Source organism: Melospiza georgiana, chromosome 6 (genome assembly GCF_028018845.1).
Source record: "Melospiza georgiana isolate bMelGeo1 chromosome 6, bMelGeo1.pri, whole genome shotgun sequence".
Taxonomy (NCBI): domain Eukaryota; kingdom Metazoa; phylum Chordata; class Aves; order Passeriformes; family Passerellidae; genus Melospiza; species Melospiza georgiana.
This window is the reverse complement of record NC_080435.1, coordinates 4,310,109-4,335,790: the sequence shown is the minus strand read 5'-3', so window position 1 is coordinate 4,335,790 and position 25,682 is coordinate 4,310,109. Positions and strand designations below refer to the sequence as shown.

Sequence of the window (25,682 nt, the reverse complement as noted above, 5' to 3'; positions counted from 1 at the left end):
GATTCAGCAGCATTTAGCACACTAAACTTTTGTCTCTCAGCTAAACTGCAGTAGTGGAATGTGACTGGTTTTGAAATTAGCTTACTTTCAGCCTACATCTCACAGGCAACAGTCCTTGTCTGACCTATTACCAGTAATCACTAAGTCATTAGACTGCTAATTTCTATCCTGTCTAGGCATTCAGAGTCTCCACCGATAGGGATACATTACAAAAAGATAATAGCTCACTTCACAGTATCAGGATAAAATTTACTTTTGTTAATAAATGCTTTCTTCTTTGCTTTGTATTTACTGATTTCCTCAGAACATGGGAAGTGCTACACCCTACACATCCCAGCTTCCTTTCTAGCACCTGTCATGATCGTTTAGGTTTCCTGTAGTATTTAACACCAGAGGCACTGGATCAAGGAAACAAACTCAGGGAGCAGCACAGACTCCATCTTTAACTCTCCGTAATTCATAAAGACAGAGATGGCATTAGTGAGCCAAGCCTTTAAGCCAGGGCATCTGCTCAGATACAGAAATAAATACGATTCAGGGGACACTTGTTATCCTATTTGTTACTAATGCCTAATCCAGCCAAAATTTATAACAATACAGAAAATTCCAGAGAGTAAGGAACTTACCTATGCATAAAACTGTCTTCATTATAAAGTTATTAATTTAAAAAATAAAATAAACACTGTAATGTTCAGTTTCTGATGAAGGCACAATGAGAGTTTCTTCAGAAACTGCATGTACTATGCTCTTCCTTAAAAGCTTGGGCATTGCCACTGAAAACACTTGCTCTATGTTGATCACAGAGAAAAAATAGTAAGAAATATAAACATGCAGCACATCTAGGATTTTGTTAAAATGAACATAGTTCAAGCAGGAACTTGAATGAACTAGTTCAAGCAGATCTTCATCACCTTGGGATGAACATCTCAATTCTTGTACCCAAAGAGGCCAATATTAAATTTCAGGCACAATTAAGGAGGAGATAAAGTTCTGCAGTCTTCTGAGAAAGGCTAACAACACATCTTCACAAATACAGCAAGGACTTCAAATGATCATGAAATCCACAGTCCCCACTTTGTGCTTCACAACATTTTGCTGCAGCTCATTCACTCAAGCATAAAGCCTAGAAATCTAAAATTAAGTCTGATGGACTCTAAGTTGTTTGACAACCTGTACTTATACAGCACAAACTATACTCCTTTTTGACACTGATCTCATGAACAGCAAAAACAAAAGTCAGGTCCCACTTCAATATCTCATGTTTAACTCTGTACCTGGTCTCTTACTCATGGTTACACAAAACCACATATATATCACCTCTTGGAATTTCAGCTTGCTCTCCTTCAATGCAAATTTCCTTTACTTCACTTTCGTGAACGATTTTGACTGTACTGAAACCAATTTCAGAGAAATGTAGCTAGGATTAGAAACAACTAGACTTGAGACACATGTAAGGAAGTGGATTTTCATTATTAGCCATTTTTTCCTGTATGAACCTTCCAATTTAGCCTACCTGGAAAACACTGATAATAACAAAGAGAAGAGATTGCGCCACAGAAATTAAACTACTTCTATTTTTGATAAAATCTTTGAACACCTTGTCAAGTAATAGGTTAGAAGAATCTAAGTAACAGCATAGATGCTGTATTATGAATCTGAATAGTTTACATTGGAGATTATTCAAGGTTGTTGTCTAGAAAATAAGTGGATTTCAACCATAATGCAGAGCATATGATACTGAAAATACTCCTCTACATAACTTTGTACATTGAGCTTTTTATTACACAAGAAATACTGCTGTGTCTTTTCTTTTTTCCCTTAATTAACAGGATTCCTCTTCTAATTTTCTTCAGAAATTTTTTGTTAGTAGACTTCAACCTATCTACCTCTACCTGTCGCCTTTTCAGGAAATCAGTTCTTAAAAACCATTTACTGAGAATAAGTATAAAGAGCAACATCATTAACACCCAAATGGTGCCCAAAGCTTGAACAAAGCAGTGAGAACATGATGACAACCAGCAGCCTGTAACTTTAAGAGCAAGAAGTACTGGCCATATCTATGTACAAGATGTCTTGACTGCTTGCTTAGGTCTATAATAAGTCACTTTTTTTTTTTTTTAAGTATGTATCACACAGCATATGAGACCAGCACCATAAAGTTTCCCTTTCTAGAGACTAAGTATCTGCCAAACAGTACAGCCAGTTCTTCAAGAAGATACAAAACCAGATGCACTCAACTAGATCAGTTTCAGGGCATATAAATATTAAATTCTGTACTTTTAATTTCTTTTAGAAATTTGTGTGGACAGTGTAGGAATTTGCATCTGTAAAATACTAGGACAGGTTTCACGTGGAGCGTATCTTTACATAAGAAAAGGCATCCTACCATTCCTTACAGTATGACCAAGATACAGCCTACATGGATAACTGATAGTTTACCAACCATTTTCCAGCTCTTCTCCTTTCCCATACTGACAGACACCACTATAACACACTTGGTAAAATGAACTGTGCGGTGCCACAGTGCCTCCAAATAAAAACTGAATAATCTACAAGAAGTTACTTTATTTCTTTTTTTTTTAAATATACATATACAAGATATTTTATTTCAAAAGCACAAGAACATTATACAAGTTTCAAATTTACATTTTTGCAATTTAAGATACCAGTATGTGCATTATCAAATAACTTCTGTCAGCTTGGATGGAACAGAAATAAGTGGCATAAGCATCTTGCAGTCACTAAATACAGATTATACTCACAGTGAACAAAACTGCATAGTAATTTATGAAATGAAAGATGACCACGCTAGTCAGTGAACTATAGGGGAGCCCATTTGCTAAATTAGTATGTGCAAATGTAGACTCAACTTTCCTCTCCCACTTCTTTAACTACAAAGAGATTTCCAGAGCTTTAAAGAAGCTCACTTGCTCTTACCAGCTCCTGTCCTTGTATACTACAGTTCAGACAGAAAACAAAATAAAGTGATCTCACTGTATACTGGATAATGGAAATTTTGTATCAGTGAAGTGCAAGATAACTGAAAGGTCTTGATAACTGAATATGTAAATATCAGAGGGAAACAGTAAGAGAATACAGGTTTGGTACCAATGAGGCATTTGCCAGTCTTAATTCAATGTTTTTGTTTGTAAGCAGTGTTTTGATGATATAAAAATCACCAGCGCATGCAAGTTTTCATGACAACTGTTCTAAACTCAGTATGTGTTTCAAACATGTTTTAGAGAAGACTAACAGCATTAACATTTGTCTTCTAAGAGTTTAATATTCAGGTTTAAAATCTGACAGAATCAAAATAAGGAGAATGGTCTTAATTTCAAGAAAGAGAATACCTGGAAAATATATCAAAGCCAACTTTTTATATCACTGGGGAAGGATTACAGCAGAAGTTTTTAAAAAGTATTTGAAACCAGAACAATGTTTGAGATCATTGGTATTCCATATTTAGATTCATTATGGCGCTGTGCAGTGCACTCATACATACATACTCAAAAAACATTTTTAAAAAACCCAGAAGAATGGTATTTAAATCTAAATCATTAATTGTGATTCTACTATCTCTCACGTAATTGTGGGAAAAGAAAACAAAACAATAAAGAAATCACACAAAAACATTCGGACATTAATTTGAAAAAGTCCCCTTGAAAGCCTGATTTAAATGGCACCAAAGAATCTACAAATAGCAAAGGGGCAGGGAAATGAAGGATAGTGACAACTTCAAACTTTCTCGGGAGATGCCATTTCCATGTGAAAGAGTTTGTATCCATCACATTACAAATTCTCTCATGTATATTATGGCTGAAATTCAGAAAACAGAACAACAAACATTTAGAACTGAAGCACAATCACATATCATTGAGAGAGAGTTCAATCACAATGTGCTATTAACTACTGAAGGGCAAAGAGACAGATTTAGCCACCTTTTCTTCCCTTTTCTGCTCTACCTGGCACTGAACCACTGAACATGCCTCCCAAAACACACAATTTCATTTATGCAGACTCCAAAACATGCTCAAACAACAGTGACAGAGGATAACGAGCAGAAAATCCCTTAGATAAGGGCAAACTTATTTCTGATTCTAAAACTTGCTGGTTTTGGGCCTTGATTTAAGTCCAGTGACAGCTTTGAAGGCTGTTTACTTCACTGAGGTCTCTGGCTTGGTAGCTTATGGAGCTACACCACAACTACATACCTGCAGTATTTTCTCTTTCAATTCTTGGGGAAGGCCTCAGAAGATAAAGTGTAAAAGAAGTAAAACTAACCACAACCTAGGCAAATGGTGAAGCCCCAGACCTCTTATGATATACACTAATGGAGGATAATTTCATTAGATAAAGTGCAGTTCTGGCAATGCAAAAAGCACAGACTTAATTTTTTGATGCAACAAGCAAGATGGTAATCCCTCCATGCACTTTCTATTCCACACTTCTCATTAAAAGAATTCATCAATGAAAACTCTTCATTAAATCCCAAGGTATATCTGAATACAAGCTTTTTCTGTAAAATTTATTTTTTATTTTACCTGTTGCTGCAGGTGACTAAAGACCTTGCACCACTTCCACTCCAATACGATCTCGATCTATTTAAAGCTTCACTAAGCTTGGGAAATAGACCCAGGAAGAAGGTAAAGGAGGCTTTTTCTTGGCAACACCATTTACATATGTTCTCAAGTCATGGAAGAGACAAATGTGGTGTGTGCTCTGAAAAACAGCATTTGGGAACTGTCCTCATGAAAACACATAAAACAATCTGAACTTCTGAAAAAAATGGAGATATTTCTGGTTCAGTAATAATTACAGAATGTGATTTTCCTTTTTTTGGAAAGGAAAAAAGAGGAAAATATGTGATACAAGTTTCTGTTTCAATGCATCAGTGATACATCCAACCTAGAGAATCCATCAATTAATTGTCTGAACTACAGAAACCACTTGAGTAGATTTTTTTACTGCCACCTTCCTTTCCTTTTCCAAAGCATTGCCACAGGTCAGAGTTTTCCCTAAAATCAAGAGACTCAGAGCAGCTGCCAGTTGAATCCAAAGAAGATCTGATTTGTTTCTTGGCTCCTGGCAATCTCCTCTATGATGCAGTGCTGCTGCCACAGCAGATGGAGCTTCCGGTAACGCTCCTGACATAAGTGCAGGGGATTTCCTCTTCTTCAGAGGAAAAGAGAACAACCAGTTAGCATATCAGAATAGCAACTGACAAACTGTCCAATTAATAGGCTAACATTAACTCTAGACTAATTAAATACTAATTAAATTCCAAACAAGTCTATCAGAAATGCAAAAATATCTCTACTTGTGACAAGCAATGACTGCCATTTCTGTGATGATATTTCAGCAATGGCAGTTCTCATATGTTTCTGATGAAATGCATACAAAGCATTCTTGAGACAAGTAAGAAAGTTTAACAGTACTAAAAAAGAGTATTTTCTCATTATAAACTACCCACTTCTGACTGGAAACTGCCATCAGTTCCCCAGGTCAAGATATGCATTACATACAGTGTTGTACACACTAGCCAGAAGAATGTGTTGTCCAATGAGTATAAGAAGGAAAAAAAGATAAAAATGGAGAATTAGGAAGTCAGGCATTTACTTACTTCAGACCTGGATCTGTTTCTCCATATTCATCCAAATAGGGTGCAGGATATAAGCAGCCCCTGGTTTTACCTTCAATGAGGACAACTCTGCATTCCCTGATTCTTAAAGAAAAGAATAGCTACATTTAAAATACAACTCCAATCAGGATCTTCCCTTTCTGGTGAGCTATAATTTATGTCAAAGTATTGTTTCTTTATCTCAGACAAAAAGAAGCAAACGCTTTGACAATGTTGTGACTTCTGGCTACTTACTTGAGAAACATGCAGACTCCAGCTCCACACTGAAGAGCATGAGAAGTACAGGCTCCCAGCTCCTCCCCATTCACCAGCTCCTGACAGCAAGTGTTCTGGGAACACAGCATTGCCCCACAGAATAAACACAATACTGGGTGCTTTTGTTCATCATCAGAAGACCGTGGGCATCTAAAAGAAGTGTAACCAGCATGTCACAGCAGAAACCAAAACTTTAAAAGAAATTTTAACTAAAGGTTAATGTTCCTTAAGAAAACCCCAAAAAGACCTATCCAACCAATTTAAAACCCCAAATCACAATCAAACAAAAGCCTAAGACATATTATATCACAATCAAATAACGTATCTGCCTCCTCATGTTGTATTTTTACACTGTTTGAAATAATTATCTGCAAGATGTCTCCTTTGAGTAGGAGGTTGAACTAGATGATCAACAGAAGTCCCTTCTGACCTCAATTATCCTATGATTCACACTTCTTGGCAAAAAACAGTGCCATCATCTGAGCTTGTTGTGTCCAGCGCAAAAATAATTTTTGGGCTTATGGCCAAACCAAATGCACATTCCGCAGGAGAAAAGTGACCAGCAGACTAAGCTATAAAAATTTTATATGCTGCCTTATCAAACACAAGTGACTTCATTTAGCAAGCTGTTGTGCTTCACATTTAAAATTAACAGGTGCTAGTATAGGTCAGTATAACCATAACAACACCTTCACTATAAAATAATTTCTGTATTCTTTCAATACCAGTTACAGTAACTGCAAGAATATAAAATTCACTAAAAGCGACAAAACTCCTAAGAAAACAACTAAATATGCCACATCTTACCTAAACTGAGAGGCTTGATTCAGAAGGCAACTGTAGTCTTCAGGAAGCTCTATTAAATGATTTCTTTTCCTAGGATACCTGGGTAAGTGGAATACAAGTATTATGAGAATAAAAAAGATCAAAGCAAACAATGGACTAAATAACCACAAACTCATGCTAAGCTTTTGGTCATTTCTGCAGAAGTCTACAATTCTAGAGCAATTCTTCAGTCCCGGAATCCCAAATGAGATGCTCCACATGGGAGCTTCAACATTTCTATATTCCAGCAAAGGTGCTGAACTTAAATTTCACATACAACATACATGTATGAAGACATTTCCTATTTCAGTTAGCTTTTGGTCTTTCCTAGAGCAGGACAGATTACTTGTCTAACAATGTTGTACAATCTCAATAAAGAGTCAATGTATGAGGAATAATAAACAAGAGATTTAAAGAGAAATGTACTTCTAGCAGTAGGGCAGAAGGAATAAAACATGAAGTCTCTGACTTGCCCACAATAAGCATTTCATTCTTTCAAGTGTTTTAAGTCAAAACCAGAAGAAAACAACAACAACAAGCTTACCTTATTGCAATGCTTTTCCCTTTCAAACAACTTAACACCACTGGATCAGCACACCACCTATTTCAAACAAACATTTGCAGATTGCAGTATTTGATAAAAATATACATTTAGGTTCATTAAATTAAACTAGTAAGTGATAAGCAAACACAAAACACTGATAAAAAGCACTGACCGCTCTACCTAAAACTTTGCAAGATAAAAACAGGGGTGTTTTTTAATAGTTGTCATCAGGAGAATGTTTTGCATACAGGAGGAAAAACCTATGTGAAAAAAGACTTAAAAATACTATCATGCACATAAAACCACTAGATTTACACAGAGTTAAACAATGCAAGTAGTCTTCAGACATACTCTGTTCCTCAACGAGGGCTACAATACACAGTACCTTTTGAAATACATATGCTAGAAGATACAGCAGAAATAAATATTGTGCATTCTAATAGAAAAATATTGGCTGCTTTTATTAAATAACCATCACCTAATGGCTATTTTACAATGGTTTATTACATAATTGCTTAGAATGGCCAAATGTGTCTATCAAAAAAATGGCAGGTAGTGGCCAGCTACAGAAGAGAGGAACTGATATGTTTAAGATGTCTTTTAATTTATTTCTACAAAAAAAAAAAAAAAAAGAGAAGGGAGAAAGAACTGCAGCAGATGGTCAATCTAGTATGCTTCATTTAACACATTTCTCAACAATCATCAAATTCAGCCTTCTGAAATAAGAATCTGTGAAAAAACATATGGGAACCTGCATGATGATCTGGCAACTGTTACTATTATGTTAAATACGCAGCCTCCTACTTGAAACCTCTTTTTCTGTAGCACAGTAACTATTTGTTAATCCTGCTTCTAGTGATCTTTCCCCATGTTCACAAGCATCATATTTTTTGTATTCTCTTAGAAAAACTTCTATGTCTTTAAGCAAATATGTAAGAACAGGTAAGAAAAAGTCATTTAATAGTTTACTTGTAAAAACGAATCTATAAATTTTTATGTAATAATATACACTACAAATGGAACTGATAATAATAAAACTGTATGTAGGGAACTGTTTAGGTCAGCTATATGGACTGTTGGAAATCAACAGTTCAAAATGTAATGTCCCTAAATTGAAGAAATCTAGACCACAAAGATTAAAACAACTAGAGGTTAAAAAACCCAACCAAACAACAATGAAGTAAAAGCTAATGTGAGTCAGAGAATTCTGCCAAGAACCAGGAATAATCATTATTGCCATCAGGTGCTCAAATGGTCATGTTAAATACACATTCTCCAACACAATATAGCTGCTCTAGTCTTAACTGGGGATGAGGTATGGTGTGTCCATTCATTTAATTTGAGGTTTTGAATGCAGAATTTAACCGATTCTTTCTTTACTGCTAAAGAAAATGTTTTCTTTACTGCTCCTTTCACAAACTGAAAGAAGTGAAATTTAGGTGAGAAATCAGGAAGAAATTCTTTCCTCTGAGGATGGTAAGATACTGGAACAGGTTGCCCAGAGAAGTTTTGGATGCCCCAACCCTGGAAGTGTTCAAGTCCAGCTTGAATAAGGCTTGGAGCAGCCTGCTTTAGTGGAAGGTGTCCCTGCCCATGGCAGGGTGCTGAGATCCAGATTGTCTTTAAGGCTCCTCCCAACCCTCTAACATTGTATGATTCCATGACTGCAGATGGCAATGCACATAATGATCAAATTGTACCTTTTAACCATTAAGCCAATTTCAACATCCACAAGTCTATTTTGCAAACGTTGAGAAGAAATAATACAAAGCCTCACCCTGCCAGCTACATGATTTTCCACACTCTCATTTTATAGCTCATGTAATCAGCACTTTTGCTGAGGACAGATTAAAAATAGGCAAATGAGCACTGAGTGCCATATCAAACACGCAATGGTTTAAAATAACTTCTGTCTGTATGGTTTCATATAGGTCTGCAAGCACTAGTCCCTTAAACTATAATTAGTTAATATTGGAACTATCATAAAGTAGAGAGTGCTTTATGTTTCTGAAGTGCTTTAAGAGATTTAGTGTACCTGTACAAAACGTTTAGAACTTCAGTATGCGTTTGAGCTTAGTCATTCACTAACAATTTTGGTCTACAATTCCCACAGGGCCATCACAATAGAAGAACATGGCCTGTCCAGTCCCAGTTAGTACCTTTGAAGCAGTGGATTTACTGTGTCCCAATATTCATGGAAGAGCTGGAACAAATTTGTAGGTAGAGAGAGGTAACTACAAAGTGCCTTGAATTGCACTTCTTCAGAAACTGCAAAAGAAAACACAAATGAGTGCTCAAGTGTTTCAGCACTGCTGAATAATTCATTCAAAACTAGAAATCTCCTGATTCCTTTTCCATTGAATAGTCTGTATCCTACAGCTTCATCATAGTGCCTACATCTGGGTATTATTCTGCCAACTTAATCAGAGCTATCATTTGGATTAGTTGAGGATCTGTTTAAACAAATTTGACATATATAATTATTTTTTAATACATAAGTTACTGTAATAACAAAATTCCTTGCTTAAATTACTGCATAATATGTCACACAAGTGCAGAAGATTTCTCTACTTGCATTTTATTTTTTCACTACCCTTTCGACAGTCCTCAATGATATTAAATTTTGCTGTAATCAAGTCAGTGCTAACATTACATGAAATTGGGCTAATTTTATAGTTTGCTGGGTGGTCATTTATTGTCTCTGCTACAGAAAATTACATTGTTGGTTCACCAGAAAGACTCCTCCCTACAGAATCAAAGATCCAGACCCCTGGTAAGGATAACAGCATATTCCAAAGTGCAGAGATTTTGACTTGCATATTCTAATAAAATTCTAATTTAGTTCACAGTTTATAGAAATAAATTTTTCATTTTTGTTGTTATATATGTGTTATATTTTGTCTCGGTTAATCACAAAAATTACTGCTCTTCTTTTCAAATAGTTGATGATTCTGTGTTTCACTGGATTTTGACACATAACAAAATATTTATTTTTGGGGTTAGTAACAGTAATGTATTAGGATCCTTCAAGGAAGAGGTTTAAGTTTTATACTGTGCTTTGTACCTGTTTGGTTTTGTTTGGCTCAATTCCTGTATCTTTAGCATTTACCAACATTAGCACTACAAAAAACACTGGGCTTTCAAAATACATTTCAGGCAATGTAACCTAAATTCCTGAAATTATCTTTACACTGCTGAATCTTTATCAACAAGTACTCACTATCAATACATCACTGACCATTCACATATTTGCATCTTCTATGCAGGTCAGGACAACTCAGCTTCAAGTGCCTGTCCCTTCCTCTACGAATTAGTAATTCCTTTACCTTCCAAGTCTTACTTTCATATATTTAATATTGTTAAATTACTGTGAACATTTAAAAATTCTTTCAAGACAGAGAAGGTCATACATTTGTTTTCTCATATTTACCTTGTGATAGCTCCTCAGGTGGAGAAACTCCCAGCAAATAATGAAAAAATAAAGCAGCACAACGAAGGTAAGGCATGATGCCTTTTTTAACACAATCCCACACAAGCCAGCCTGGAATATCCTGACTGAAGCAACTGTAAAACAGAAATGAGAAAAAGCTGCAGTAGTTCATAGTGCAAATCATTCTAGCACTATCATATTTTGGCTAGCATTGGTAGAATTGTAGCTGTGTAGAAGCAACCCTCATGTGTCCCAAATTCTGTGAAACACAGCCACCAGCACTTGACTTCCAACTTCCCCTTTTCACAAGAAATGAGTACTGAGTTTATGAACCACACTTGTAATAAATCTTCAAATTAGACAGCTGTACCTGTCAGAAAAGTCTGAAAATGGGCACTAACACTCAAATAAGCAACAATGTTCGGCTTTACACTTATCCCCCTTTTGTAGTAGGATCATTTCCTTCTTTCTCATTTCCATTTATAACACAAGAGATCTAAACCAAAATAATCAAAGCAAAGAAAAAATAAACACTGCAGCTGGATGTATTTCTCTCCACAATGGATACAGGTATTTTTTCATCCTCAGGCTAATGATTCACTCTGCTGTCCACAAAAAGCAGCCACTTTAACTAAAAGCATTTCTTTTACCACTTGCAGTGTTCAGGAGCATGGGAAGAAAGCACAAGGCAATGTGCTACTCCCTGTATGAAATGAGTAATTTTTTCCTGTCTTTTGTGTTGTCCTGGTCAATCCTGTGGATTGCTGTCTTTCCAAGAAAATTTAACACTACAATTGAACTGTTACTTACCCACTGGTGTATTGGCAAACCTCTCTACAGAAAGACTGTGCAGATTGTGCCTCCTCACTATTGTCAGATGAGTGAGCAGTAGGGGATTCTGCACACAAAAAGAAGAGTCCACTATAAATGCACTACATCCTGACACACTTCTCTTTTACAAATACTAAAACTTTTTAAATTCAATTACAGAATTAATTCCACTTTAATTTGCTTAATTCTTTTCTATTTGCTGTTTTCTGTCTTAAAAATGTTCTCCCGAGACTTAATGTTGTAAGGAAGAATCAGGATTACACTCTCATTGGTCATCCTCAGTAAAGAACTGCTTCCTTCCCTTGAACTTCTGAAGTTGTTCTACATAGCTTAAGCTACAGAAATTTTTTTAAATGTCTAGATTTTTTAAAAATTCCTATCATACTGAAGAAAAAACAAAGTACTAGCTAGAAAGTCTGCAGGCAATTTTTAACTATGTTATGAAATAGAGAGAAAAATTTAATTCTCTCCTATCGGTTTACAGGATTCTGTATTTCAGATCTGGGTATTTACTAAGTTGAAGAGCAAAGAAAATTTTATTTCCCAAATCCATATGGATTATCACTGTGCAGCTCAGTGATGCTGGCAGAACTTTGATTCTCTTACAAGGAGTGAAGAAGGGAAAGTTACCCCTCTAAAATGACTGACTGGAGAAAGTACTGATATATCAATAACTATTTTGGTTTCTTAGCCTAAGCACACATAAGTGATATAATAAAATGCTCTGAACTTGATGTAATGCTACTTCATTTTTACCAGAAAACAGTTATTACTACCTAGGCCTAAGTGTCACCTCTTATGAGGACATTTATACATGGAAGACACTAATGGTATCAATCCATTATTTTTAAGAAACTGTGCAAAAATGCCAGAAAAATGCAACACAAATACACATCTACCTGTTGCTGAAGAGATGACTATTTGCATTATGTGCGCCAGTGTTGTCAGATGGAAGAGGTAGAGGTGGTTATAGGCTGAACTAACTGATGAAGGTTGCAAGTCTACAGCATCTTCCCAGTATAAAGATGGAAAGGATAATACAGTTCCCACCTACAGTGAAGAGGAATAGACAAATATTAAAATGCCAAAAATTTGGTAATAGATACAAGGGTAGCAACTATACTCTCACTATACATTTGTATTTTATTTTTGTATTCTGAGTGTGTTAATCTATCTTACTAGTTTTAATGCAAAGTGTAGCAAAAACTCACTGGAAAATATTAACCATTTGAGCACTATAGGGCATGTAGGAAACTCAGACAGAGTTGAATAGTAATTGTCAGTTTAGAGATATACCATGCCCAGTTCCTAAAAAGCTTGATTTCTGTTCTTTGACACAAGACAAAGCACATTGAAAAAAGTGGGAAGTGAGACCAAGCATTAGATAGAAGGACAGCCAGGGCAAGACAGATTTTATTTGGTGAGTCTGGTTTTATTGGCTGTTTTCTACGTGCTTTGGATTTTTTGAACAGCAGAAAAATCTGTAATACAGATTTGTATTAAGAACAGAAAGAAGAGGCTAAGAAAAATACAGAAGGTAACGAGAGTCGATGTAAAGAAATCAGAGTATGAGATACTGATTGAGACAAAGGGAAAGTGAGGGAAAGAAACTGAGTGCATTTCTTAAGTTTAATCCTTATTAATTTTTTTAAATCCTTATTAATTTTTTAATCCTAAATAATTTTTTTAATCCTTAGTAACAATGGAAGTGGAAAAAAGAAGATTGAGATTGCAAGAAGGAAATTTAATAAGAACAAGACAGCAAAGATTTGAAAGTTAGCAGAACTAAAAGTAAACACAGCAGTTATATGCAATCATTTGATTGTTGCTCATATATAATCACTTGACTCATGCAAGTGAACAGATACTATTTACAGAGTACAGTACACAAAAATTTGTGCTCAAAAGAAAGTATTAACATGAAGAATAAAATGAACCTGCTTACCAAAATGTGGAACATATCTACTTCTAAGAGTGATGGAGTGTCCTCCCCTTTATAGCTTGGTAGGAGAACTACAAAATAAAGGTATCAGTTAAATATTTAGCACATATTTTCTTCTTTTGAGTTGAACTGTAGTATCAGAATCTGATTTTAGAGCCTTTATCATTTCTGTGTTTTCATCAAACAAAGGTCCAGATCCTTAAGTAAGGATCTGTTTAATTAACTGCTTACCACTGGTTTGACTGTGCATGTTTAGCTATTTCCACATGCACTAAGAGTTAACAATTTTAATTAATATATCTTCAAAATTCTGTGACATAAATCTTTCTTTCTCCACCTCTAATAAATCACACATAGTGTTAAAGGTGAAGGTCCTTAGGCACCTCAACACTAGATGCCTCACAACCTTGCCCAATACAAAAGCCTAAGAACACCACATAAGACTCTTAGACTAACCCAATCAATAAGAAACTAGGGGGAAACAACATGCCTCAAACTAGCTCTCTCTGGGACTGAAATATCTTAAGCTAGGCTTCAAGCAGACTTTTGAAAGTATTGAAAGTCACAGAATTATAGAATGGTTTGCATTGAAAGGGAGCTTAAAGATGATGCAGCTCCATCTCCCCTGCCAAAGGCAGGAGTGTGACTCACTACATCAGGCTGCCCAGAGCTCCCTCCAATCTGACCTTTAACACTTCCAGGGATGGGGCAACCACTTCTTTGAGCAGCCTGTTTCAGTGCCCCACCACCTCACAGTACAGAATTTCCATCTAATAGTTAACCTAAACCTAGTTTTTTTCAGTTTAAAACCATTCCACTTATGTCCTGCCCCTATCTACCTCTCTAATAAGTCCCTTTCTCTCCTTTTTATAAGCCCTTGTAGGATACTGGAAGGCTACAATGAAGCCTCCCCAGAGCCTGCTCTTCTCCATGCTAAGAAGATGAGGTTTCACAATTAAGAAAAACCTATTTTGTGGCTTTATTCATCTGTTTAGAAGAGAATTTGAGTAATTCTGAACATTGCCAGAGACAGCTGTTACCCATCTTTTCCAGACTTGAGTATCTGTAGGTCTGGGTGACCTGGGGTGAGCTCCATCTACACCCCATGATTTCAGGCAACTGAAGTGAGCACTGCTGTCAAGTACTCCGGCCCTGGCCTCTGTGCTGCACTAACCTGTGTGCCACTTTGCAACAGAAACTGCCACACCACAAAAGGCAGGAAACCAAAGGACTACAGTACCTCCTAGAAGACGAATCAGGTGTTTCTGTATCAGAAGCTGTGGGGATGTTGTTCTCTGAGCAGCTGCAAACTGCACTAATGCTTTAAGGCCACTGTGCTAGAGCGCAAGAGAAAAGGGTTGAATGGGAAAAAAGGCTAAATATAAGAGTGATATAGAACTGTAAAAACATATCTACTTCTACATAAACATAAAAGACACGTATAAATTAATTTAATATGAACATCCATATACAAGCAGATATTATTCTTTCAAAGTGCTTTTTATGCTATGAATCCAAACATTGAGAGTCCTCCCTCAACAGAGAATGATCTTGATGTTAACAGTTTTGACAGGTTTATAGATGCATGTATATTATAAATACTTTTTTGTTTAAAATATATTGCATGTCTTACTCATCCATACCTGTCTATTTTGTAGGGATCCAAATAAAGGCTTGCCCTCTGTTTCCAAGAGGTTTTCTTAAAATTAAACACAGAAAAAAATAAGTTTTTTTTTTTTCTACACAACCTAATATTAATTTATTCTTATTATATACACTCCTTTTTAAAGCTCACCCAAATTGTTATAACAGAATTCTCTTGAAAAAACCAAATCTGTCTTAAATGGCACTGATCATTTCCAAGATAAATTATTGCAATAAGCAATTTTAAAATTTTCAGTTTTCAGCCTTTGCAAACTAAGGATTTTAAGGAATGTTGCTTCACATGAATGATGATAAAACATTCATTCTATGGATTCAGATTTATTTTCAGTTACCCTTATACAATGCTCAAAACCATCAAGTTACATTTACAGAGATGCTATGCAGCCATCTTACCCTCATATTTATCATAGAATGTTAAGGGGCTGAAATAGACCCTTAAAGTTCATCTAATTCCCTTTCCCCTGCCATGGGCAGGAACACCCTCACTAGACCACATTGCTTAAAGCCTCATCCAACCTGACCTGGAACACTGCCAGGGTTGGGGCAGCCACAATTTGCCTTGGCAACCTGGCAAAATTTGCACTACTGCATTTGACTGCAGTTTAACAGAAATACTTTGAAAACAAAACTCCCAAGTTTGAATACAGGTCATCTTTACTCCCTAAGTGCTTTGGTTCTGAAGGAATAATCAGGGAAAAATAAGCCAATAAAAAAATAAGAAATCAAATTAACTCAATTGAGTAAAAAGGTATCAGTTCAAATGGTTTTGTACTTCAGTCACTTTCCAGAGATGAAACAGTACACCTGGAATTCTTAAAATTTTATTTCATTGGAAGATTCTGGTTTGGAGGCTTTTTGTTGTGGGGTTTTGGTTCTGGCAGGTTTTGAGTTTGTTTCTTTTTTCAGGAGTCTGGCCTTTAGCAATGATATCAATTCACTTCCCTTAGGTCAATGATGTTTTGAACCTCCTCTAGAGGTTCCTCTGAAGTTCCTTGTCTAGGCAGCTCGGCTATATGCCCATTAAATGGTTTCAATAATACACTATAACGAGACTCTTAGACCAGCATACTGAAGCTATGCAGGCAGTTTTGCTTTACAATTCCACAAAAGTCTGCTCCATTGGCAAACAAAAATGATTCCAAGGAAGTGGTGTGGCCAAGTCAAACTGTCACAGTGATCCCTCTGGCCTTATACTCTTCTCCTCAAGAGTACCTGAATTTTCTTTTACTAACACAGGCTTTCAATATCAGACCTGTGACAACAGTTACTGCATTTATGCACTTGCTGGCTAACTCCTCCTTGACAGCCACCAATATCCTTTTTCATATATCAAACAAAACCAATCTGCACAGCGTTAAGTACAGTAATGTTAATAAAGTGGGTGACCGATTTTAACCTATTTGAAAATATAGAATCCATCACTAAAGATGCAATCAGTTCTATTTCTGCTTTATCAGAATATTCCCAATCCACCTAAAAACCTTCTGAACTCCTGATACTCCATTAGAGATTCAAGGTAGACTAAACTTGTACTTCTACATCTGCATCAAGAAATACTTGCTATAGTTGACAAATCACATGTATGGACATGTACAATTATGTTCTCAATCCCTTCATCATGCATTTTAGACCTAGACCTTGCTTTTTTCCCTATCTGGAAGCATCTACAGATTTATCCACAGCTTCATGTTCATTACACAAACTTAATTGTGTATGTAGTACAGAAACAAAATAAAATTATCCCACACAATGAAAATTTTTTTCTGCTAATTTTTTTGCCTTGAGAGATTCATGGCAGAGAATGTTTGGTAGTTTTTTTGGTGGGTTTTTTGCTTCTTTTTCTACCAGGTATCTACTTCGCAGTTTCAGAATACAAGGGACTTTCTTCTACAAATCCCATGAAAATTTTTTAAATAATACAGATAAAACCAAATAAGGAGACAGAGTACTATTTCACAGCTATTGGACATTTAGTGTAGGAGATGCCTGCAAGTCAATGATCTTTAACAACCTGAAAATATTAATTGAACATGCTTAGTGTTACAATTAGTAATGTGGAACATGATCACTAAGTGCTGTCTCAAATTAAATTCAATGTTGGCATTCCATACCATATTTCATGAGCTACTATGTAAGAACAACATCCTACTATTTCTATTGGTTTATAGATAATAATTCTGCTATTACATATGTAATTACATATAATAATTCGCTATACTATTACATATGGCTTGTACTTATGCAGAACTATTATTTGTACAATCACATTGTATAAAATTAAACAATCAAGCAACTGTAACATTTTAAATTAATGAGAAGGAATAAGCTGAAATTATACTTTACCTATACACTGGATGGTAAAAGCACAAGTGCTCCAGGTCATCATAGGAATCCGGGAATCAGCTTCATTTGGAGCAACTTTGAGCCCAACTCTGTAAATGGTGGTGGCAAAGAGAATAAGCATCTCTTTGATACTGCTTGAGTACTTGGCTCTGCAAAACCAACATGAGAAAATTTCAGTCTCAATTATTAATAGTGATAACTACTTACTGGTTAATCAATCACTAGCAAAGTCTAAGTCCAAACCAGGACAGTTATTTATGAAAGAAATATTGAGAACAAAGACCCTTTGTCTGGACAGAGATGAAAAAAAAAAATCCCTAGTTTTCAGTAGTAAAACAAGGACTTTGACAAAAAAGACTTTACAAATTGAGAGATTAAGAGCTGCCAGGCTGGAAGATATTACTTCTGTGTATGACATTATAATTCACATTAGAAAAATGCAAACATTTTACAGTAAAATATGATGAAAATAAACATTGTAAGAAACAGTAATTTTAAGTCCTGAAGTGAAAATAGTAAGGTGCTAAAAATGGAAGACCTTTCAAGTGTGTTTTTAAACACATTTTTTAGCACTTAAGCTCTTTCCTAATTACATCAGGTTAGTTTCTGTAAATGTAGTTTTATGTAAACAAGTGTTTAGCAGTTTTAATAGCTTGTGGGTTTTTGTCCAAGTCATACATAGGATTTTCTAATAGAAATATATGACATCCATATTAATTCTCTGTATCTCTATGGACAAAACAATTGTAGCCAAAAATCTGGGGTTTAGCCAGGTTCACACTTAAACAACACTATTTAACTTTAAACTACAGAATCTTTCCCATGAAGATCAGTTATCAAGAAAAAATTTGATTCAGGTTTCTGACAACAGAACATTTTTTTATTTTTGCACAAATAAAGGATATACATGGGTATTTTGCATAGCTTTGATGACAGCCTGAAGTAGCAGAGTACTTACAGCATGATTTAAAAAGAGATAAGGGACAGCTCACTTGATAAGCATCTACCATTCATTCTGTTTTAGTGGGCAAATGCTTTTGCCCACAGGAATTGAATGTGCTTAGTGTTACAATTAGTAATGTGGAACATGATCACCAATTGCTGTCTCAAATAAACTCAATGTTGGCATTGAGTTTAATTTAGAATAGAAGAGAAACAGAACAAGACAAGAGCCCTATCCCTCTAAGTGATCCCCATCCCATTATCATGTCCAAAACCACCTGAAATCCATGCCCAAAAGAGATGCATGGCAGAAAAATTAAGGCAGACAAACAATAAATAACATGCCTAGAGGCACAGCAAGTAACCCAAATCACTGGAATTGTAGATTAGAAGATTCCAGGCTTCTAGCTTTGTACCAAGAACATAAGAAGTACCAGACTGGACTTGACCAAAGGTCCACATAGCTCCTCACAGATTCAATATTCAGTGAATGCTTATGGGAAATAATGAGTAAGCCCCTAGTCAGACCAAACAAAGAACAGCTTTCCTTCAATACACATTCTGAAGTACACCTGAGATATTGAAGGGAAAATTAATATAATGCAGAGAACACTGCTAGTAACACTTACGACGACTGAACTCCAAAACTAAGGATGGAATGGAATTCCAAAGCTGAGTTCCCCGTTCCCTTGTTGGTGAAAGGTGGAAGACTTTGTTTCTCTCCTAACAGGAAAAAAAAAATACATCTGCATTAAAAAGCAAAGAAGCTGCTACAGTTTTTTAAGCAGTCAAAAAAAAGGGAGTAGTGTTTTTATTTGAAACTGATTTGAAAATAATTGCAAACATACCTCACAAGCTAGACTATATTCCATGATTCCTCCTTTAAATAACTTTTGCCTCTATTCCCCAAAACACTAGACTCTCTGTGCCTCCTGTTTTCTCAATACTCATACCTACTTTCATTTTGTCCTTTATAATTTAGTTGTTCTCTTTTTTACTACCTCACAGTCCCTATAAAAGTTTATTAACCATGAGCATTAGTCTGTTGGCATCCTCTCCAAGTGTGCCTTTCTTTCCAAAGGAAAGATGGAAAATAATTAACAAAAGCCAGAAAATTGGTGAGGGGACTGAAATCAAGATATCAACTCAGAAAGGGCAATAACTTTTATCCCCAGCTTTATTTGATACTGTCTTGATTGAGAGCAAAACTCAATTCTTTATTTGAAGTTTTCTACTGGTACTAGTTAAGACATGCACTGATGTCTATCCCACAGAATAGCTTAAAAATTAAGATGACAAACCTTTAGCATTTTTCACATTGTAGCCTGATATCCTGACTGTGACAATCTCCAGCCACCTAGCTAGGGACAGGATTTGAGCTACTGCCTCTGCATCCTCACTGAAAAAAAAAAAACAGAAAGCAGGTTTTACTTTAACATTTAAAGAATCACCTTAACTTAAAAAGCAGAGGACACAATTAGATCCAAACCCATCCAAACAGTATTAGCTCAGTTTTACTGGCTTCAGAAATTTTGAGCAAACAGTACAAAATGAAGCATAAGGCTAAATACTAGGTCTAGGTACTTTCTCATTTGATTTCAGCTTCAAAAATTAGGCAACTCAAAAATGTTTTATAAAAAATAAAGTATTTACTGCCAAAAGATGTATATTTGTCTAAGCAATCAATAAGAAGATATGCAGTATTTTATACAGATGAGTTTTTTTGAAGTTTTTCTTCCAAAAATTTGAAAAGCTGATCAGCCCTATAATATTTATTTTATTTTTTTTTTTTTTTAAAGTAGAGGTTAACCAATCTGGTATTTCACCTGTTTATTTTTTGAGCCCGCAGTGGAACAATAGGAATCACAGTATTGCACAGAGATTTGCAAAGGGGACAAAGATATTCTCCATTCTCCAGGTCAAATATCTGTTCAACGTGCAGACGTTGTCGGAAGTTCAGCTGTATTGCTTCAAAGTACCTACAACATTAAAAAGGAAAGGAGAATGGCTCAAAAGCAACATGAACACAAAGGTTCAAGCATAATTGTACAGCAAACATTTATCCAAGGCAACAAAGGAGTCTTCTCCTTTGATTTGTAACTCTTCTACATGCCTGGATGGGAAAATAATAAAACCTTTGAGCACACAGATGAATTAATGCAAAAATGCGTGGTGTGTCACTACTGGGAAAATGATGGCAAGTTTCCCTCACTTATATTACCCTTACAAATTTCATTAAGATTTTGCAGACAAGCAGTCCTTACATTTTTCTACTCTTCCCTCTTATCTTCAACATAATGAAATACTGCATCTAGTAACTCTCATATGCAACTTACTATAGGAAATTTGAAACAGGTATTGAACATATGGTTATTTAATTTTAGGAAACACTGCTGGTAATATTTCCCAAATGATTAATCAGCTATTCATTGCAATTACTGGGCATCATGACTAGACAGTGGAACTGTAGCCTTCTTTTAACAGGGAGAGAGAATAATATATATTAGAATATAATGTTTCAACTATTTTAAACAAAAAGGAAATAAGAAACAACTATGATATTTTTACAGGCTTCATTATAATTTTTGCCCCCTCAGTGGATGCAAGTAAGCTTTCAAATGTCATTATTGTCTCATTGGTATTTATGGGAACAAAAACATCAAACATTTAAATCTTCTTCTCTGGATACAAATTCAGTCTTAATGTTCAGATCAAGTAAGTAGGATCTTAGAGAGAAATATGAAATTTTCTAACTTCCACACCAAGGTAATAACTAGATTTTTTTTTTTTTGCTTTAAACCATGTATCATAAATAAAATTCCATTTATGTGAGAAGAGAAAGTGTATGTGCACTGGCATCTGCAGAAATTCTAATGAATACAGAATATATGGGAAGTATTTTGTTATAAACGAAAACCCATACATTGATTTTAGCCACATTTCACACAACTATGTTTTTGCAGGCAACTCCTCTTGCCCATACATGGCAACTACAAGGATATTCCACTCATTTTGACTTATTCTGTTTTAGAGGATCTCCAGCACTTGTAGGCTGCACATAGAAAGGTATGGCAGGCATAGTTTGGAGGAATATTAGTCAGTTAGAATGTCTGTTATGTACTAAATAAAAGACTATACTCAAACCTTCTGTGCCATACTGTATGTGAAGAGCCTGTTGTTCATTTTAATCCCATTAACCCATACAGCAAGTCATCTTCTCTTAAAAAGAGCAAAGGAACTAAGCTCCAATGTTGCACAACTTAGATCTATGCAGATGTAGATGGATCTGCCAAGAGCAGATGTGTTATACCCAAGGAACACACCTGAGTTTCATTTTAAGTGTGTGCACCTACTTACTCTGTACTGATGTTTTATTGTAAAAACCAGCAGTATACACACATATTGAATGTAAAAAGTGAATGGTAAACACTAGAAGTTTAGTAAGATTTTTTAAAGTAAAATGGTGCAAGTACAAACAACAAACCTCATGAGAGTGTTTATAACATATGTCATATGTATAAAGAGACAGTTACAAGATTAGCTTGTGATTGCATGACCCACCTCTTATCTGTTGATAATACTTCAGTGGGATTATTTCTATTATTACCTCATACTGCTTACACAGTTTAGACTTGCCAGACCTATGTGGAGTGAAACGTAGGATGATTGTATCCCACAAGCCAGGAACCTTTGTCTTTTAATGTCCAGGTTCCATTCAAATCCAAAACACTTGGTCTGAATTGTGGGTCCCTCAAACCACAGAAATCCAATCAAGTCTACAGCAATTGCATCAATTCTACACCCTTACTTTTCATTAAGAGTTTCTTCGCTGATATGGGAGGAGTCACAAGATTTAACCACTGATATTCCTCATATTCTGTCCTAGATGCTAGAATCTCTTCTAAACACTCACTAGAATAGATCAGTTTCACCCTTGAAGTATTGACCTGGAGAGAAACTTGTAGAGTACTGTTGCTAAAAGTAAACCTACTCAATACAGTTTCTTACTCTTGACCAATTTTACTCCATTGTTTATATTTGCATAAATTAATAAGTCCTTAGAAATTCTTCTCTGTGTCATAAAAGGCCCTAAAACTTTTGACAATGATTATCTTCATCAAGTCAAAACATCTCTTGTTCCATATTTGATCTTTAGACGAGTACAAAAAATTTTGATCCCTTAAATAAATATCCACTTACTGTACCTTGTTTTCAGGGTACTCTTAAGGTGATTTGGAAAATAGATTAATTAAAAACCATTAAAAGGCAGCAAAGACACATCCTTACTTCTGCCAGCAGGCTGCATGCATTACATGACCACAGCTCCCTGTGTGGGTCCCACAAGGTAAGTCAGGGTGCATGAAGAGAGGATCTAGTGTATCTAGAAACACACAGCAGAAACATTATGGAATGAACAGCAATGTAACTTTACATCAGTATGAACAGAAATCAACAACAATATATACAGAACATGAACCTTCAGATCTTATTTTCCTACAGTTTGCACAGTCATACTAAAGCTTCACTTGGCTAACTTTTCCAGACCAATCATGCAGCAGAGCAATGACAAGAAATACCCAATTAAACTACTGAAGGTTCTCCATATAAGAAAAAGATGTCAAATTTCAAATTGGTTAGGAAGAAAAAAGGGTGCTTCTGTACTGGAACAGATCTGTGGTTGGATTCACTGTCACTGAAGCTTTTACTTTATTTTTAAATGAAAATGAAACTACTAAGGACAAGTAGGATGAATAATTTATCCAACTAATCCCACATATTTTCAAAACACTAACACAGAAAGCACTGCTGAATAACAAAAATCAAGCATTTTTACATTTATTTAGATCTTGAAAGAAAAAAGCTCTTAGAGGATTCCTGGTAACTGATCAGCAGCAGAGGACCGTGCATTACATGAGCAGCAGAGGACCGTGCATTATAAGTACGATAAACAATGCCCAAAAACAGCCTCAGAAAAAGGAACTCCATTCCCTTCTTCTTTCAATTATTTCAATAGCTCAACATGCCACTACAGAAAATATACAAGTGTATCTTGTAGGATTTAATCTGTACTTCAGAGTACCACAGAAAAAAGAAATGCAATTAGTATATGACCTAGATAAAAAAAATCTATACAACTGTCTCAAAAATGCCACTACCAGTAGTTTGCTGATAAAGAAAAGTTGGATCAAGCAGGATTCTGAAAGAGTTTGTTCTAGGCCTATGACAATTCAGTACTTTTTAATGGCCCAGAGGAAAAAACCAAAATATCTTATTAGTGAAACAGCTTGGAAAAGGTTTACAAGCATGATAAAAACTAGGGTAATACCACAGAGAAATATGAAAAATATTATGAACTTTCCTCTGGTAACAATCAAGAGTTTGATTGCTTCTGAACTAAAGCAGGAATAATGAACTGCACAAACATAATTTAAAGCTATTTTCTACATATTAGTGTCAATAAAAAAAAAAAAATAGGACATAGCATTCATTTTGATCTATAAGCTGACCACAAACCACAAAAAACCACCCCCACATCTGAAAATAAGAAGGAATTTAATTTACAAGTTGTGACAGCATCTTTCTTGAAACATTACTAACTTCCCTTTTCAAAAAGTGAACAAAAATGTCAGTGAATGCTTAGGTTCTCCCATATCCTTGTATTTATTTTCTTCTTTCCCTTAAGTAACAGACCAAAATTTCCATCATGTTTAGTCAGCTGCTACTTACAAAAGAAATTCTGCTGGGCTTTGTGTTCCCTGCTACCAATATGCTATTACACAAATGTAACTCTCGTGATTGCATAACTTTCTTGTATTCAATTTTTTGTTCACTCATCAGATGATATCATGTGATCCTTGCTTAGATTTTTATCATTCTTTATATTGTTGTTTTTATTATTTCCTGGACATATAAGAGGAAAAAATACCCAAACCAAACCAAACCAAACACCCTAACCCTTTTCAGGCTGGCATACTGGCCTCTGATAACATTCATTTATTTCCTCCATATTGGGAAAATTTGCACTTGTACTTGAATAAACAGAACTGTAAACAGTCTTAGCTTTTCTCCAAACTAACTACTCCCACTAAATCTACATGTTTTAATAAGTCTTGTGAGAAAGCATTTTCTGATTTCCCTCACCAACAAACCTAAATCTTCATATACTTCTCATTTAAATTTGACATGAATTTTAAAGCAATTTAGAAGTTTGCATCCATTTTTCTTAAGTACAGTAAGCCAACTAGCAACCTGATCAAAGAAAAGAGTTTAGTTGTTGAAGGAGTTTGAGTTCCAGGTACAGAAGTGCTTTTACTATAAGAGAAGAAAAAATCTCATACCTCCTGAGAGTTCAAGAATTCTGCTCCTATTCTGAGTTAAGGCAGTTGACTTCTGCACACAGGCAGATAATACCATGGCAGCACTTTCAAACTTTACTTCCTGTTCCTCCTGACAAAGAATACAGGTCAAAACTTCCTTCTCAACGACAGATGGACCTCGTTTGGGACCCAAAGCAATTCTGGAGTAATCAATTACTGAAGAGGTGCTGTAAGACCAGAAGTGACAAAGATATAAAATAACCAGCTGGATTTTCTAAATGAACTGAGTTCTTCCTGACATCTAACAAGGTCATAGACCACAAGTATGTCTGTTTTCTCTTACCTTTCTTCTTCCATAATAGCATCATCTTTCCCCTGGGTCTCCAGTGTGTTTTCATACAGGAGCTTGTGGGTTTCAATGAAATTCCTCTGCAGGGCAGACATCTGGGCCATTATCTTCTGACGGTGCAACCTCGCTGCTTCCGCCTTCCTCTTCCGCTCAGCTTTCTCTTTATCCTGAGTGCTCTGTGTCTTACAGTAAGAGAATAAAGAAATCACAGGCAACTAAGAACATCACAAATGAGAAGACTCTTTCCCCAGTATAGGCATTTTAACCACCGACATCAAATTCCCTTAACTGACAACACTTTAATGAGGAGAAAAAAGTTAACTGCTATCTGAAACAGAAATGAACAGAACTCAAATCTTTACATGTTGACTGGACAGACTTTTGTGGTCTAGAAAAGGTCACTACTACAATCCCTAGTCCAAAGATAAGATCAAAAATCTCTGAGTTATTTCAATTAGGTACTTGTCTATTGTTAAGAAATTTTAGTGAGGTGTACATCAAAGTTTTCTCCAGAGTTCTGTTATTCTCCCCATAAGTGAAACCCTACTGAGTATTCAGTATCTTCCTTACAGAAATTGAAGAAAATTTCATCTTGAACTGC

General features: G+C 35.6%; 1 protein-coding gene across 4 annotated transcripts in view; it reads right to left on the bottom strand.

Moving 5' to 3' along the window:
* Positions 1-2,545: 2,545 nt before the first annotated feature.
* Positions 2,546-25,682, bottom strand: part of UBR1 (ubiquitin protein ligase E3 component n-recognin 1) — a 58,584-nt gene continuing 35,447 nt past the window's right edge. For 2 of the 4 annotated variants that reach the window (XM_058025881.1, XM_058025882.1), the window contains exons 29-47: positions 25,076-25,263; positions 24,754-24,959; positions 22,703-22,796; positions 20,242-20,394; positions 19,717-19,814; positions 19,045-19,138; positions 17,474-17,622; positions 15,109-15,164; positions 14,706-14,802; positions 13,469-13,536; positions 12,423-12,573; positions 11,503-11,590; positions 10,693-10,826; positions 9,422-9,530; positions 7,263-7,319; positions 6,701-6,778; positions 5,873-6,043; positions 5,621-5,722; positions 2,546-5,172 (exon numbers count right to left, since the gene is read on the bottom strand). In XM_058025881.1, the coding sequence (XP_057881864.1) occupies positions 5,031-5,172; positions 5,621-5,722; positions 5,873-6,043; positions 6,701-6,778; positions 7,263-7,319; positions 9,422-9,530; positions 10,693-10,826; positions 11,503-11,590; positions 12,423-12,573; positions 13,469-13,536; positions 14,706-14,802; positions 15,109-15,164; positions 17,474-17,622; positions 19,045-19,138; positions 19,717-19,814; positions 20,242-20,394; positions 22,703-22,796; positions 24,754-24,959; positions 25,076-25,263 (2,235 nt within the window). In that variant the 3' untranslated portion in view covers positions 2,546-5,030. The remainder of the gene's footprint in view (positions 5,173-5,620; positions 5,723-5,872; positions 6,044-6,700; positions 6,779-7,262; positions 7,320-9,421; positions 9,531-10,692; positions 10,827-11,502; positions 11,591-12,422; positions 12,574-13,468; positions 13,537-14,705; positions 14,803-15,108; positions 15,165-17,473; positions 17,623-19,044; positions 19,139-19,716; positions 19,815-20,241; positions 20,395-22,702; positions 22,797-24,753; positions 24,960-25,075; positions 25,264-25,682) is intronic. The other 2 variants (XM_058025884.1, XM_058025885.1) reach the window with 1 other exon arrangement.